This window comes from Scyliorhinus torazame, chromosome 19 (assembly GCF_047496885.1).
Source record: "Scyliorhinus torazame isolate Kashiwa2021f chromosome 19, sScyTor2.1, whole genome shotgun sequence".
NCBI lineage: Eukaryota > Metazoa > Chordata > Chondrichthyes > Carcharhiniformes > Scyliorhinidae > Scyliorhinus > Scyliorhinus torazame.
The window spans coordinates 115,536,369-115,553,874 of NC_092725.1; the positions used below are offsets into that span (position 1 = coordinate 115,536,369).

The 17,506-nt window shown below is 46.7% G+C and overlaps 1 protein-coding gene across 7 annotated transcripts in view; it reads right to left on the reverse strand.

Moving 5' to 3' along the window:
• Window positions 1-17,506, reverse strand: part of tmem117 (transmembrane protein 117) — a 476,044-nt gene that overhangs the window by 234,446 nt on the left and 224,092 nt on the right. For all 7 annotated transcript variants that reach the window (XM_072485068.1, XM_072485074.1, XM_072485069.1 and 4 more), the window contains one exon: window positions 12,611-12,710. In XM_072485068.1, coding sequence (XP_072341169.1) covers window positions 12,611-12,710 — 100 coding nt within the window. The remainder of the gene's footprint in view (window positions 1-12,610; window positions 12,711-17,506) is intronic.

The window sequence follows — 17,506 nt, forward strand, 5'->3', positions numbered from 1 at the left end:
CACTGTCTGTGTGGAGTCTGCGCGTTCTCCCAGTGTTGTGTGTGTTTCTTCCGGATGCTCCGGTTTCCTCTCAAGTCCCGAAAGACGTGCTGTTAGGTAATTTGGACATTCTGATTTCTTTCTCTACGTACCCGAACAGGCGCCGGAATGTGGCGACTAGGGGCTTTTCATAGTAACTTCATTGCAGTGTTAATGTAAGCCTACTTGTGACAATAAAGATTTTTATTATTATTAAATGGGGGTGGGGCTAGTTTTAAAGGGTTGTGTCTGTGACCTTTAATCGGAATTGGGAAAAGTTAGAGATGTAACCTATTTTAATAAAGTGAAAAGGGGCAGGGTTGGAAGAAGAACAAGAGGGAAGGCGTGTGATAGGATGGAGGGGAGAAGAGGTTGAAATCCAAAATTGTTCAACTCAAATAGTTCAGAAGACTGTAAATTATGCAGATGAGATGTGGTTCCTCGAGTTTGCATTAAGCCTCATTGAAACACTGCAGCATGCCATAGACAGACAAAGTCTGGTCGACTGGGAGCAAGGTGGAGAATCACAATGACAGGGGACTGGAAACGGAGATACACACACACACACACACACAGACTGAATTAACATGCTCCACAAAGTAACCATCCAAATGCATTTGGTCCCCCCAATATAGAGGAGATCGCGTCGTGAGCAGCAAATACAGTATGCTAAACTGAAATTAGCACAAGTAAATTGCTGTTTCAGCTGGGAGGAGTGCATCAGGCCTCGGATAGTGTGAAGGGACAAAGTAAAAAGGGCGGTGTTGCTTCTCTTGCACTTGCAGGGAAAGGTGCCAGAGGAAAAGCAGACATTGTTCGGGATAATGTAGAGGGAATAGTCCCTTCGGAATGGGGAAGGGCGGAGAGGATGCGTGTGTACTGCTGACATCACAACTTTTGACATCTGTCAAACTCTTTGTTTCCATCACGGAAATTGCTCTCGTCAGTACTCAGCTTCAGTTTTGATGGGAGATCTGAATTGCATAATGAACTGGAATTTGCATTCTCCACTCTCATCACAAAGGGTTACTCGGAGTTAAATTTGAATGGTTCCTAATATGGATTATATTCTAATACACTCAAAAAAGGATATGCAGTTGGGGAGGGGCAGGGGAGAAGAGTTTCTGGCTGTTCTCATCAATGGGATTATGGTGAACAGAAGAAATTACTATTTTTTTTGCAGTAATGTTATTAAAATCTGGTTACGATGCATTCAGACAGTATGTCAGCTAAATCTGGGATTAAGGGGTCATAGAAGTGAGTTTATCTTTGATTTTGCAGGTGAAGTGTTCTGCTAATGGAATATTATGTATGTTTAAATAACAACTGGGAAGTTGATTATTTATGAGGGGTATTGTATTTGATCCTGGCTAAACAGATCAGGAGACATCTTGTTGGAGAAGAATGTCTTATGCTTTGGGACAAACCAGGTTGGTTTGAAAAGTTAGTTCTTCCTAGTATTTTAATCCGAACAGAGGTGTTTCAGTTTTGGGCCTGATAGGTTTTCTCTCCAGGCTTGGGAGACCTCACCGTAGTGCCGTTTAGCACTGGTCCACACAGATGTGGGTGCCTAGGTGGGTATCCCATGCCATTGGGGCCCTGGGTGGTCGGGCTCTGGGGGGGGGGGGGGGTACTCTGGCACTCCCGCCGCCGCCTGAGCACCATGGCATTGCCAGAATACCTGGGTGGCACAGGCAGGGGCGACTGTCGGGATGCTGGGCTAGCGGTACAGCATGCCCAGTGGCAGGTTGCCTGTGCTGGGACTTGGGCCCGGGGTGCTCTGTCGTTATGAGCTGGAGTGAAAAAATAGGTTCTCTCTCCAAAGTATAAACGTGGTTGTTAACTTTATTCATGAGTGGTATTTGGACAATATTGGTTTGCTTAATTGGAATACAGAGGCAGGTTTAGGGATGAAGTTAGATTTTCTCCTTTTACTTAAGAACCATTGTAACTGCTAATTGTAAAGTTATTTCACTGTTGTTAATGTGGTTAATTCTGTGTTTATATTAAAGTTTGCTTCAATATAAAAGATACCTATGGGCCTGTGTTATCACTCCTGTGGGGCAGTAACATTTCCTCACAATTTTACAGTAGTTGTGTTCTCGTCCGATATTCTAACAGGGATCATCCAGTTCCACGAATAGCAAACCCGCCGGAGGTTTCCTGGCAGCAGGGGGTGGAGTCAATGGGAAATCCCATTGACTGTAGCAGGACCAAAAGGTCCCGCCACCAGCCAACGGCGGGCCGACTCCCGCCGCTGAGAAACACAGTGGGGGACGTGGGTCATCGAAAGCCCCCCCCCCCCCATAGTCTTTTTTCCCCACGCACAGACGTTGTTTTGAACGGTTATGCCACTTCAGTATCTTTTGGTTTCTATCATTTTATTTGACCAACAAACAAAAGATACAAAATATTTCTGCCACTATGCTATAGAAAGAAACAGAAATTATTTATATAGCACCTTGCGCAACCTCCAGCCATCACAATACACGTTAAAGCCAATTCTTTCGAAATGCAGTCACTGTTGTAATGTAGGAAACGTGGCAGCCAATTGATACACAGTAAGCTCCCACTAACAGCAATTTGACTCTAACCAGATAATTTGAATGTTATGTTGATTGAGGATAAATATTGGCCAGGACACAGGCATTAACCAACCGCACACCCATGCCCTCAACCCCGCCCTTGCTCAAATTGTGCCACCAAATAGTTTACAGTTTTACATCCGCCTCTGACAGTGGAGCTTCTCAGTGCTGCGTGGGAGTGTCAGCTCAACACTCTGGATTTGAATTCACAATGTTCTGATGCAGAGCAAAAGTGCTACTGGCAGAGCCATAGTTGACTTGAACTAGCTTGACATTATGATAGTTGGCACCCTTTAGAAGAGGCAAATTATGCGACGTGTATCGCACATAATCTCCAGTGGCCAATATACTGTAGTGAATGACCAATTGTTAAACACCAGCATGCAGACCCATACATGGGCCAGGATTTAATAGGGGTCTCACCCACAGGTTGGGAAACTGGTATAGTGTGGATTCCGTGGGAAGGCTAATGAGGTTAAATCATAGAATTATGGAATTTACAGCGAAGGAGGCCATTCAGCCCATCGAGTCTGAACCGGCCCTTGAAAAGAGCACCCCACCTAAGCCCCACGCCTCCACCCTATCCCTTTATCCCCACCAGGCACTTATCTACCCAGCATCGGGACATCCTCAGGATTTAGGGCCCTGGCAGTGGAAGTCCCGCATCTCTCCCAAGGGTTGCTGGCCAATCAGAGGCTGGCAACTGCAGGAAGCGCCACTGGGAGCAATGGTTGGTGATGGTACTGCTCAGAGGCCTTTGTCCATAATCATCACTGGCTCCCTGAACACAGGTGGGTGTGGCGGGTTGGGGGAGTCACGGGGAGGGTATGGGGGTCAGAGGTAATAGGGTGGAGTGGCTTTCTGCAGCCCCACCCTTCCTGATGCCAGGGACCTCATTTGGGACAAAAAGAGTTAGTAGCTATTATGCTATTAGTGAGGGTGCATCACCAGTGATGCCAGATCACGTGTAACTGGAACTTGAGGCAAGAGGGATCTAATGGAATCCTGTTAATGTTTGTCTTGGTAAATGGTGCAAAGAGTCAATAAATGTGCACTAGCTTGCAACAGACTGTTTCCCAGCTCTCTTCTATCAAAGTCACCCGCAGCCCAGCTGTGACAATAATATGTGGTGACAGTAGTCTGAGAACCCTTTACTCAGGATCCAACTCGACACTGATGAAGGTGGGAAACGTGAAGGTTGTCAGCTCACAGAGTGCGCCTGAGACATGCCCGTAACTGCAATCAGAGCAACTAATTGCTACCAGAGTCCCATGCAGCCAGTTACAAGCACACACAGCTATGGAGGCAGTCTTACCCCTGCCCATCGTCCTGGACCTCATGGAGGTCCTCGACCAAGCTGTGAACTGGAGAAACTGGCATCACCAATTCAGTTGATAGCGGACTGCCTCCGCAGACACCAGATAAAGATCAAGTCAGCGTGCTCCTTTATGCAATTGGCAACTGTGCCAAGGATATTTTGATGTGGAGATTTTAAGGATATTTTAAGAAGACCAGCGTTTGATTTAAAAAATATATATTTTTGAGAAATATCTTTCAATATAACATATTAAAAACCATACTACACAACAAATACAATTCTAGACTCAATCACCCCCTCCATCCCCTACCCTCCACCCCCCTCGCCCAAAGAAAAACAAGTGAGACAAAACCAGAAACAAATCCCAGAACGCCCCTCCCTCCCCTAACATTTGACGGAAATGAAAGGCTGTCATCTCGAGTAGAACCCGTCTGCCAAAGCCGTCATGATATACTTGACCTTAGTGCAAATAACTCCATAAGGTCATTTAATCACGAAGAAGTACAGGGCGGAACTAGAGTCCCCCACCCAAGCAGAGCTCGTCTTTGGGCTATTCGCGAAATGAAGGTAAGAGCTTCCACCTTCGTCCTGTCTGCAGCTCTGGCGAATCCCAGACCCGAAAGTTAGCCGCCAAAGGGCAAGTCTCCGACTCAATCTCAAGAAACCCTGACGTGATGATGAAGGAGACTCAAAAGCTCAAGTTTAGGACAAGACCAGAACATATGCATATGATAGCAGAGGTAGTGGTGTTGTGGTATTTTCACTGGACTACAAATCCAGGGTAATGCTCTGGGGAACTGGGTTCGAATCCCACCAGTGCAGTTGGTGGAATTTGAATTCAATAAATATCTGAAATTAAAAGTCGAATGACGATCATGACACCATCGTCAATTGTCGTAAAACATCTGGTTCACGAATGTCCTTTAGGCAAGGAAATCTGTCGTCCTTACTCGAGCTGGCCTACACGTGACTCCGCAGCAATATGGTTGACTCTTAAATGCCCTCAGGGATGGACAGTAAGTGCTGGCCCAGCCAGAGAATTTTTAAAAATTTAAATGTTCTGGACCCGTGAACAACGCTCGCACCCATCTTCTATATCTGGGGGAAAAAACGCTGATCAGTGCCCTGGTCAGGCGTGCCCGATGCACCACTTTGAACTGAATAAAGCTGAGCCTCGCACATGAGGTGGTGGAGTTGACTCTGTGTCGGGCCTCTCTCCACGGCTGACCAAGCTCCCTCTCCTACTTCCTTGTAACCTCCTCCAATGGCGCTTGCTCCATCGACACAAGCAGACTATAAATGTCCAATATCTGCCGCTCCCCCAGCCCAACCATCAAAAGAACCTTATCCATCAAATAAACATGTCACCAAGCCGCTCTAACCCCTCCTTTCCCCCAATGCCCCAAACGATGAGTCCAAGGCTGCTGGAACAAAATGATGATTTCGGTAGATTGGGGCCAGCAACGACATGGCACACAGTTTGAAATGTTGCCTAAATCCATATTCTCAAAGTGGCCACCATCGCCGGACGTGAAGTCCACTTTATAGGGCAAAACTGAAGTGGAGCCCTAACCAACACAGTCAAACTAGTATCTCTGCAGAAATCCCTCTCCATCTGCCCCCACATGGTCTCAGTACCCTTAAACCACCCCATCCGTACCTTCTCAATATTGGTTGCCCATTAATAAAGCAACAAATTGGGCAACAGTAGGCACCCTGACTGCCTTTCCCTCTGCAAAAACACCCTGCGAATCCGTGGGGTGCCCGCCCATATGAAAGATTATTAATTTTATTGACTTGCACGAAGAAAGATTTGAAAAGGAAAACTGGGTGACACAAAGAAAAATAGAAACCTTGAGAGGATATTCACCTTTACCGACTGAAGGGCAGCATGGTGACGCAGTGGTTAGCATTGCTGCCTCATGGCGGCGAGTTCCTGGGTTCCAGCCCGAACCTGGGTCACTGTCCATGTGGAGTTTGCACATTCTCCTCGTGTCCCACAACCCAAAAGATGTGCAGGGTACGTGGATTGGCCATGCTAAATTGCCCCTTAAGGGGAAAATGTTTTTTTTTTTTAATCTTTACCGACTGAACCCTGCCCTCCAGGGACAGAGGGATGTTTTCCTACTTCTTCAAGTCAGACTTAGCCCCATTTACCAGACACTCAAAATTTAGTTTATGGAGTGAGGCGCAATCACGGACCACCCGGATTCCCAGATAACGGAAGCTGCACTTGATCAGGCGAAAAGGCAACCTCCCCAGGCTGGGTCCCCTCAGAGATTCACTGGAAAGTATTCGCTTTTGCTCAAGTTTAATTTATATCTCAAGAATGAGCCAAAACTCCTAAGTAGCTTCATGATCTCCTCTACGCTGGAGAGAGGATCTGTTACATGCAACAGCAAAATCAACCGCGTATGAAGACATCCTATGTTCGCTCACCTCCTGTTTATTCCCCTCCACCTCGTAGATGACCTCAATGCTATGGCCAGAGGCTTAATTGCCAAGGCAAACAATAGCAGGGACAATGGACACCCCTGCCTCGAACCTCTCTTCAACTGGAAATATTTAGAGCTCAAGTTATTTGTATCAATGCCCAGGGTGGGGGTCCCATATAAAAGGTGGATCTAAAATATAAATCTAAGTCCAAAACCAAACCTTCCAACAGATACCACCTCCCCACTCCATCAAACACCTTTTCAGCATCCAATGAAATAATTACCTCTGGCTCAGGGCTGAAGAGAGGGACAGAACAACATTAAGCAATCGCTAAATATTGGCCAACAGCAGCCTGCCCTTCTCAAACCCAGTCTGTTTCTCTAATCTAACTCCTGGAAGGTTGGGCTCTAAGTACATTGCCAAAACCTTCGCCAATAACTTTGCATCTGCATTCAATAGTGAAATGGGGTGATATGACCTACATTGTTGGATCCTTGTCCTTCTTTAAAAACCAAAGAAAATCGACCCTGCTCCAACGTGGCCGGCAATATCCCCCGAGATATGGAATGGTTAAACATCTCTAACAACAATGGAATCAGCTGACCTGCAAATTTCTTATAAAATTTGACCGGGAATTCATCCGGGCCCACGCTTACCCGACTGCACCAAACCCATGCATTTTATGACCTTCTCCGGGGTCAGCAGGAACTTCAATGCCACTCGTTCTACAACCAGGACAGACAAGCCACCCAAAAACTCTGACAGACAACCCATCCCCCGCGGCTCAACTTACAAAGGCTCAATAAAAAGCCTCAAAAGTCTCGTTGACCTTACCTGGGGCAGAGACCAACCTCCCACTCGAGTTCTTCACCTGCACTATTTCTTGAGCAGTTGCCTGCCACCTCAGCTGGCACGCTAACAGCTAATTGGCCTTCTTCCCTTGCTCATAAAAAGCCCCCTTAGAGTGTCGCAGCTGGCATACCGCCCTGCCCGTTGAAGGCAGCCAAAATTTCAATGGTAGTTTCTTCCTGCTCGCTAACAACTCTGGCGTCAGGGCGAGTACTGCCGATTCACCTCATGGATAGCGTCCGCCATCCTCACCCTTTCACTTTGAAGGTTGAGGAAATTGCGAAGTACAAAGTCTTCAGCACGGTTACGTTAATCTATAGTGCAATCTCTTACAGATGAGGAAAAATTCAACCAGCGCAGCTAGGAACCTAGAGAGAATATTGATTCCTTTATAAATGACCTGTATCGCTTAGGAGATAACTGTGTCTAAGGACTTTGTGGGAAGAGCTCATCAGGGATCGTATCGTAATGATGGTGATGAAAGAAGCATTGACGGAATTCTGGTATCCAGAGAATATCTCACTTTGTCCAAAGAAACACAGTTATCTAGGTAGGCTGAACGTTGCAAAGATTACGTGCTCTTCACCGGGAGTGACAGCCTTCCTGGAGTAGAGCACCAACTCGGCCCACATCATGGGTCATAGGGCTATCAGCAGGCTTGCCAGAAAACCGATCCGGTTTGAGGAGGGTTCAGGCAGCATCATTGCTCCATGTCATGCTGTGGTAGGATGAAACCTCATCCGTATGCAGTGTGCCTAGCCATTAATGGCCAAGTTCTGCTCCTGCCACAAAAGGGGGCATTTTAAAATAGTATGCCGCAGCACCAGGAAACTCCCTTTTCAGGTCAAAATTTAAAGACAGCCCATTCCGACCAGCAAAAATCCAAGAAATAGCTGATACTGACGAACAGGATGTATTCTTCTTACATGCAGCAGCAGAGCCGCAAGTGTCTTCCTGCTATTCAGATATAGTGGTTAATGAGCGGAAGCCAAATTTTAAACTGGACACAGCGGCAGCAGTGTCCACGCATCGGCCCCTTTCGGCCTCCAACTTAATTGCGGGAGGTATTCGGAGATGGATGCACGGCTTCCTGTGCGATCTAGTGGACAGATTGGATTAAATTCCGCCCATGGAATGCACAAAGGTGCAGATTTTTGACATGTCAAATATTTGGGGATAATACCTTCTGTCTTGAACTCAAGGCTAAACGTGTTGAGGAAAAGTCATTCATTTCAGCAATGGCAATAATACAGAAACCATTGTTAAAGGCAACTTATACTCTGAATTTTACAAGTGTGCAGATAAGACATAATATTTGAAAGCAGTCACAAATCCTTTTTTTGCCTGCTTTCTTCACACGACAGACAAGTTATTTTTGCAAGCATAAGTTTTGTAGTTCAGTCTCAATTCACATGTGCAATAAAACATCAGTCACCCCATCCAGCAACTGAAAAGAATGTTCAGTATTCAATTATTTTATCTTAAGACACGGAATCTCAGAAAGTTGTACAGTTCCGGGAATCCTAGCCACACCTCTATTTAATCTATCTGCCTATTAGATCATAAGACATATGAGCAAAATTAGACCACTCGGCCCCTGCTCCACCATTCAATCATGGCTGATATGTTTCTCATCCCCATTCTCCTGCCTTCTCTTATTAGTCAAGAACCCATCTATCTCTATCTTAAAGAGACTCAATGATTTGGCCTCCACAGCCTTCTGCGGCAATGAGTTCCACAGATTCACTACCCTCTGGCTGAAGAAGTTCCTCCTCATCTCAGTTTTAAAGAATTTTCCCTTCGGTGACCTTGGTTTCTAGTTTTTCCTACTAGTGGAAACATCCTCTCTGTGTCCACTCTATCCAGGCCTCTCAGTATCCTGTAAGTTTCAATAAGATCCCCCTTCATCCTTCTAAACTCCATAGAGATAAGACCCAGAGTCCTCAACCGCTCCTCATATGACAAGCTCTTCATTCCAGGGATCATACTTGTGAACCTTCTCTGGACCCTTCCCAAGGCCAACACATCCTTCCTTAGATACTGGCCCAAAACTGCTCACAATACTCCAAATGGGGTCTGACCAGAGCCATATACAGCCTCAGAAGTACATCCCTGCTCTTGTATTTTAGCCCTTTCAACATGAATGCTAGCATTGCATTTGCCTTCCTAACTGTCAACTGAACCTGCATCTCCTTTTGTGCTTCTGATTTCCTAAGCCTGTCCCCATTTCGAAAATAGTCTATGCCTCCATTCTTCCTTTCAAAGTACATAACCTCACACTTTTCCACATTGTATTCCATCTGCCACTTTTGTCCAGTCTCCTAGCTTGTCCAAGTCCTTCTGCAGCCCCCCACCACCCCCCCCCCCCACCCACTTCCTCAATATGACCTGTCCCTCTGCATATCTTTGTATTATCTGCAAACTTAGCAACAATGCCCTCAGTTCCTTCTTCCAGATCGTTAATGTATATTGTGAAATTGTGTGGTCCCAACCCCTGAGGCAAACTAGTCACTAGCTGCCATCCTGAAAAAGATTTATGTATCCCCATTCTCTGCCTTCTGCCAGTCAGTCAATCCACTATCCATGCCAGTACCTTACCCTTAACACCATGGACTCTTCGCTTATTTAACAGTCTCCTATGCGGCACCTTGTCAAAGGCCTTCTAGATCACGTTCACTGGTTCTCCTTTGTTTAACTTCCTTGTTACATCCTCAAAGAACTAACATAGAACATACAGTGCAGAAGGAGGCCTGCACCGACCCTAACTTCCACCCTATCCCCGTAACCCAATAACCCCTCCTAAACTTTTTGGTCACGAAGGGCAATTTTTATCATGGCCAATCCACCTAACCTGCACGTCTTTGGACTGTGGGAGGAAACCAGAGCACCCGGAGGAAATCCACACAGACACAGAGATAATGTACAGACTCCACACAGACATTGAACCAGCGGGTAATCGAACCTGGGAACCTGGCGCTGTGAAGCCACAGTGCTATCCACTTGTGCTACCGTGCTGCCCTTTAATTCTAACAAATTTGTGAGACATGACCTCCCCTTGACAAAGCTGTGCTGACTCAGTCAGACTTTTATCTTGCACTTCCAAGTACTCTGCAGTCTCATCTTGAATAATGGACTTTAAAATGTTAACAATGACTGAAGTCAGGCTAAGCGGCCTATAATTTCCTGTCTTCTGCCACCCTCCCTTCTTAAACAGCAGTGTCACATTAGCCATTTTCCAGTCTTCTGGAAACTTCCCTGCCTCCAGTGATTCCTGAAAGATCATCACCAATGCCTCCACGATCTCCTCAGCTATCTCCTTCAGTACCCTGGGGTGTAGTCCATCCGGTCCAGGTGATTTATCCACCTTCAGACCTTTCAGTTTTCCCAGAACCTTCTTCTTAGTGATGGCCACTGCACTCACCTCTGCCCCCCGATTCTCCTGAAGTTCTGGTATTCCACTGGTGTCTTCCATTTTGCAAAGTAACTGTTCAGTTCCTCTGCCATTTCTTTGTTTCTTATTCTTACTTCACCAGCCTCATTTTCCAGTGTTCCATTGTCTATTTTTGCCTCTCTTACCGTTTATATATTTTAAAAACTCTTGCGATATTCTTTTATATTACTAGCTAGCTTACACTCATATTTCAACTCCTCTCTCCCCCCACCACCACCCTCCGCCCCACCCCATTGCTTATTTTGTTGGCCTCTGCTCGCATTTAAAGGCTTCCCAATCCTCTGGCATCCCGCTAATCGTCACCACCCTGTATGCTTTTTCTTTTGCTCTCATGCTGTCCCTGACTTCCCTCGTCAGCCATGGATACTTCGTCCTCCTCTTAATATGTTTCCTCCTCCTTGGGATGTGCCTCCCGAATAATTTCCAAAAACCCCTGCCATTGCTGTTCCACTGACTTCCCTGCTAGGCTCCCCTTCCAATCAACTCCTCCCTCATGTCTTTGTAGTTACATTTATTCAACTGTAATATCATTACATCCGATTCTAGCTTCTCCCTCTCAAGCTGCACGGTAAATTCTATCATATTGTGGTCACTGCTCCCTAAGGGTTCCTTCACCTTAAGTTCCCTAATCAGGTCTGCCTCATTACACATTACCAAATGCAGAATTGCTTGCTCCCTAGTGGGCTCGACCACAAGCTGCTCCAAACCATCTCGTAGACAGTCCACAAATTCCTTTTCTTGGGATCCGCTACCAACCTGATTTTCCCAGTCCACCTGCATATTGAAGTCCCCCATAATTATTGTAATATTACTTTTTTTACATGCCCCCTCTATCTCCTGATTTATTTTCTGTCCCACATCCTGAATACTGCTAGAAGGCCTGTACATAACTCCCATCAGGGTCTTTTTCCTTTGCGATTACTCAACTCTACCCACACATATTCTACGTCTTCCGATCCTGTATCACTTCTTGCTATCAATTTAACTTCATTCCTTAGTAACAATGCATCCCCGCCCCCTTTGCCCATCTGCCTGTCCTGTCAGTATCCTTGGATATTTAGGTCCCAGCTCTGATCCCCTTGAAGCCACGTCTCTGTGACAGCCAATGTTAATGCGCGCAACAAACTCATTTACCTTGTTCTATGTACTGCACGCATTTAGATACAACACCCTTAGTCCCGCCCCCTTCTCATATTTGTCCCCTTTTTTTGCTCTAGCTGAAGTTAGATTCCTGCCACCTCCTATACTCTCTGTTCTATTACCTGTCCTGGAAACTTTACTAACCTCGTTTAAACGAGTTTAAAGTCCTCGCCATTAATCTGCACTTCTACCTTCTCCTTTAATTTTGATTTTCTAATTCTCCTCGCAACTGAACCCCCCCTACCCCCACTATAGAGTTTGAAGCCCTGGTTATGCGATTCGCCAGGACTCTGGTCCCAGCATGATTCAGATGAAGTCCATCCCATCGGAACATGTTCCCTCTTCCCCAATACTGGTGTCAATGTCCCACAAATTCAAACCCATTTCTCCAATACCAATCTTTGAGCCACACATTTACCTGGTTAATCTTATTGACCCAGTGCCAATTAGCTTGTGGCTCAGGTAGTAATCCAGAGATTACCACCTTTTTGGTTCTGCTTTTTAATTTAGCTCCTCGCTGTTCATACTACCTTAGCAGAACCTCTGTCCTTGTTCTACCCGAATTGGCGGTACCTATATGGACCATACAACTGGATCTTTACCCTCCCACTCCAGGATCCTCTGCAGCCCAGATGAGATATCCTGAACCCGAGCACCAGGCAGGCAACACAACCTTCGGGATTCTCGATCCTGGTCACAGAGGAATGCCAATAACAAGAATGCCACAATCTAGGAGATGAATCTCACAATCTTACTCTTCCAGTTAAATATCAGAAAATAAATGGGTATCTGATTCAGAAAGGTTATTCTCACCATCCAGGCAGTGACAAAATCCCCCATCCAGGTTCCAACTGCTGCTAGCTTCATGAAGGTTCCATTTTTCATGCCCATGTATTTGTTAATGAAATAGGGACTGTGGAAGAAATATAGATCATTAGCATTATAACATAGAACAACATTAAAATATTCACCAGATAGTGTTGCCATCTCCATCGGACACAGGAATGTCACATGGCTGGCAGAATATGTGAATCGCTTTCATTCAACAGTTTATTTGGTGCTGTGACTTTTTAGTTATTATTAACAATTCGAAATGAGCTGATCAGGTACCTATAAATATTCAACATCGTTACTCGTTACTTGATGAACTTTCCAATTCCATTTTGAAATCAATCATCCAACACCCGAGATGAAATTCTCCATTTGAGAGACAGGGGGCGGGATTCTCTGAAATGGAGGTTGAGTGTTCGCGCCGTCATGAACGCCGTGGCGTATCACGATGGCGCGAAACGGGCACGGGCACTACTGATTCTGGCCCCCACAGTGGCCAGCACGCCGCTGGAGCAGTTCACGCCGCTCCAGCCTCCCTTCCCGACGGCAACTGGGCGCTTCGCCAACCGGCGAATGCGTGGGGGACTTCCTCAACGCGCCGGCCCTGACGCAACATGGCTCGGGGGTTCAGGGACCGGCCGCATAATAAAATAGGGCCGGGGCTGGAGAGGCCGGCCTGCCGATAGGTGGGCCCCGATCGCAGGCCAGACCCCATTGGAGGCCCACCCCGGTGAAGGAGCGCTTTTCCCTGCCCCACAGGCCACCCCCGACCCTCCGCGCAGAGTTCTCGCCGGCTGCGAGCAGGTGTGGACGACGCCGGCGGGTCTCTGCTGTTTCCGCGCGGCCGCTCGGCCCATCAAGGCCGGAGAATCAGCGGCCCGGCCGCGGACAGCGGCCCGCGACTGACGCCGCGCCAAACACGCCGGCGCAAATTCTCCACTGCTCGGAGAATCTCCTGCAGGTGTCAGACCAGCGCCGCGGGAAAAAATGGCGCAAACGGCGATTCTCCCATACAGCGCGGCATGGGAGAATCCCACCCTATGTTCTCCCGCCAGAGCTGAATTTCACCGGATTGGTGCTCCAAATCCTTCGCCATGCAAATTTATGCATGGTGAGGATTACAAGGGATTCCCTATCGAATCCAGTTATCGGGCTGCCATTTTGAGCAGCGGCCTGATAGCTATGTCCCACGACTGGCCACACAATCCCTGGATCACAATTCAGCTCCCCCCCCCCCCCCCCCACCCCACCTCAGCAGCTCCCCCCTCAGCCCTCCATCCTGGATTTTTTGGGTGGCCCCCGCCTCTCTCCCCTCCCTTCCAAGTACAGGGGTGAAATGACCCCCCCACACACACAAAAATCCCCTAAATAAAGAGACTCCCCACTGAGACACCTTAATTAAGGAACTCCTCCCTCCCCCAACCCCCCAACCCCACCCGAAGAGACCCCCTAAATAAGGTGGCCCCTGTCAGGAAGTCCCCCAGAAGAGAGACCTCTGCTCGTCAGTGCAGGAGATGATTGCAAGTGCAGCCTCGCAGCTGGGCCTGTTGTAATCCACATTATCCACCTTTCCTGCCAATATTTTAGCAAGTTAAAAGCCAAATGGAGGTCAACGATTCACTTTCCTGAAACCTTCAGAAGAGTCTAAGGATCATCAAGAAAACAATCTTTTCTATGCCTTCCATATGTTTATGCGCACTCTACAACAGGACCGGTGTATTGAGTGCACTGTCGATCTTGCTAAATGGGAGATGATGTCTCAGTTGTGCTTTTTCTGTACCTCATTTGAGCGCAAAGTGAGTGAAGTAAGTAAATGTACCATTTCCTCTCAATGCATTTAAAAGAAGGGATACTCTCACTCATTGCACACCAAATGCAACGAGAGCAAATGGATTTGTTTAGTATTTAAGCATGGATCAAAAATAATACAATAAGATTTGCTACGCAAGTATCCTGTTTACAGTCTCCAGCACAGGCAATCTAATGGGTCTTATGGCTGCATGAACCAAGAAACACCATGAATAATTTGGGAGATCACAGTTTGGCTCGAATGAAACCTACAGTAGTTTCAGCTACTGTTGCCCGAGGGATCTTAAGTGTTCTCAAAATGAATTATCCTGGCACCAGCTGTCATCTCGGCATTGCAGAATAAAATTAATAAATGTGTTTAAATATTAAAAGTCAAGATGAGAATGGGTTGATCCGCGTGTGCATGTTAAGTAATATCTGGATGCAAAACGTTCTGCTTTGGGTGTCACTTTTATAACACTGCAGATACCATTAGAACACATTATTAAACAACTGAGCAAGAGATGTCCCATAAATCATAAAAATATCAATAAACTGTTCACTGTTACATTTTTGATGCGGGCTTCGTTAATGGAATTGTGCGACACACAATGACTGATTTCTTCCACAACCCTAAAATAACCATCTTGATGAGAATGGGGATTTATATCTGCATCAACTCAGAAGTGTAGTGACTTGGATTCAATCCAGCCCAGGAAAATGATCCGGGGGGAGTTGTTCTTTCTGTGTAATTATGATCAATAATTCTTGTGACCCAGATGCACATCTGAAACTGCAGCCTGGAAGATGTGCCTGAACTGCAAAACAGAAAGACATATTTCTAAATGCAGTGGCATTGGTTAATTAATTGACCAGGAAGAAAAATATCACTAAGTTAAAAGCATTTCCCAACTTGAAGGTTCTGCTGCATATCAGTATATAATCAATCCCACCGCAAATCAGAAAGCATTGTTGCTCGTTCTGGGCGGCACGGTAGCACAGTGGTTAGCACCGTTGCTTCACAGCGCCAGGGTCCCAGGTTCGATTCCCGGCTTAAGTTACTGCCTGTGCGGAGTCTGCGCATTCTCCCAGTGTCTGCGTGGGTTTCCTCCGGGTGCTCCGGTTTCCTCCCACAAGTCCCAAAAGACATGATGTTAAAGATTATTACAAAAATTATTATAAACCAGTAATTCATTGAATGATAATTTGAACTCCTGTCTTAATTGAAAATAAAATCTAACATGTTTATTTCTAATGCAAAGGAGTTGATTATACCAAGATGTGACTGTATACATAAACTGCTGCTCAACGCCATTTAGTTCCTCAGGCAGCAAATTCAGATTCAGCTTCAGGAGTGAGAAAGTTGAGGTAATTATCCTTTTGGCTAAGATTAAGCGTCAGATCAAGCCCAAGATGAGATGCAATGCCTGTTCTTGTCAGCTTGGATCCTGTGTGTCTCTCGTGTGGAGACCAGGGGCGGAATTCTCTCCTCCACCCCCCCCCCCCCCCCCCCCCCCCGTCGGGTGGGAGAATCGCCAGGGCGCCGCGCGTGTACCGCTACGCCGCCCCGACTCCCGCACGCGATTCTCCCCCCCCAAACCGGCGAGCGGCGATTCTCCGGCCCGGATGGGCCGAGCGGCCTTCCCAATACGACGGGTTCCTGTCAGCGCCGTCCACACCTGGTCGCTGCCGGCAGGAACAGCGCGGGAACGCTGGGGGTGCCTCAAATGGGGTCTGGCCTGCGATTGGTGACCTGCAAGATCCATCCGACATCTTCTTGCGGGGCGGCCTCAGGGAGGACGGCAACCGCGCATGCACGGGTTGGCACCGCCCAATCCGCGCATGCGGGTGATGTCATTTATGAGGCGCCGCTTTCATGCGGCACCAAGGCCCAGTGCGCATAAATGACGCGACGCCGCTTCTAGCCCCCCGGGAGCGGGAGAATAGGGGGCTGGGAGCAGGCTCCAACTCCGGAGTGAAACACTCCAATTTTCACCACGGCGTCAGCACTTAGACTCCCGATGGTAGAATTGCGCCCCATGAATTGGGTTCAATCTGAATTTGAATTGTTTTGTGGAGCAAGCAATGAGGTGGCATAAGGGGGTGTCCTGTCCTGTCCACTCTTGAACATTGGCTTTGCTAACTTTAAGAATGGAGTTTTTTTTTTTTTAAATGTATTAAGTTGAGGTAATTGTGATGTTGGATCCAAAATCTGAACCTGCTGGCATACAACAGGAATGCATTGGTTGTAAATGCATGTCAGATAAACCAGCCTGCCGCAGCTGCAAGAGGACAGAATCCTGATCTACGGTGAACTGGCAAAAATTAGATATTCCTTTAAACTAGTAGATTGCCAGGAAAAACCATGCCTGCCCTGTCAACTAAACCAAATACATTTATTAAAGCTTATCTAAATGCATTTTACAAAGCTAAAAGGGTCATGCAAAATAATACAAGTACTATGACAGTGATACATAAGAGAAATCGCCGGATACCAAACAATCCCCGGGGCATATTTTTCAACCGGTGTTTTCCTGTTCCGATGCTTAAGGTGCTCGTATTAAATCCCTTTATTTGCTTTAACAAGCCAACACCTATATTAGAAACATACTGCACCATATGTGAGCCCATTAACTAGTGTATCTGTACGGCAAGATAAACAGTTACTGTACAGTTGCTGGGGGAGGTGGTGGCATCGTGATATTGTCACTGTACTAGTAACCTAGAGACTCTGGGGCAATGCTCTGGGTTCGAATCCCACCACTGCAGATGGTTAAATCTGGAAGGAAGGGGCTAAAGATGAGCATGAAACCAGTAGATTGTTCTAAAAGCCTATCTGGGTCACTGGTGTCATTCCAGGAAGAACATCTGCCATCCATACCTGGTCTGGCCTACATGTGACTCCAGATCCACAGCAATGAGGTTGATTCTTAAATGCCCTGAGTTCAAGGGCAATTAGCGATGGGCAATGAATGCTAACCTAGCCAGCAATAATCATATCAAATGAACAAATGGAAAAAAAAAGCAACATGAAGCAAAAATGATTTTGACACTCATGAGTAGAGGGGTGGAAGCAGGTTGCATGGTGGG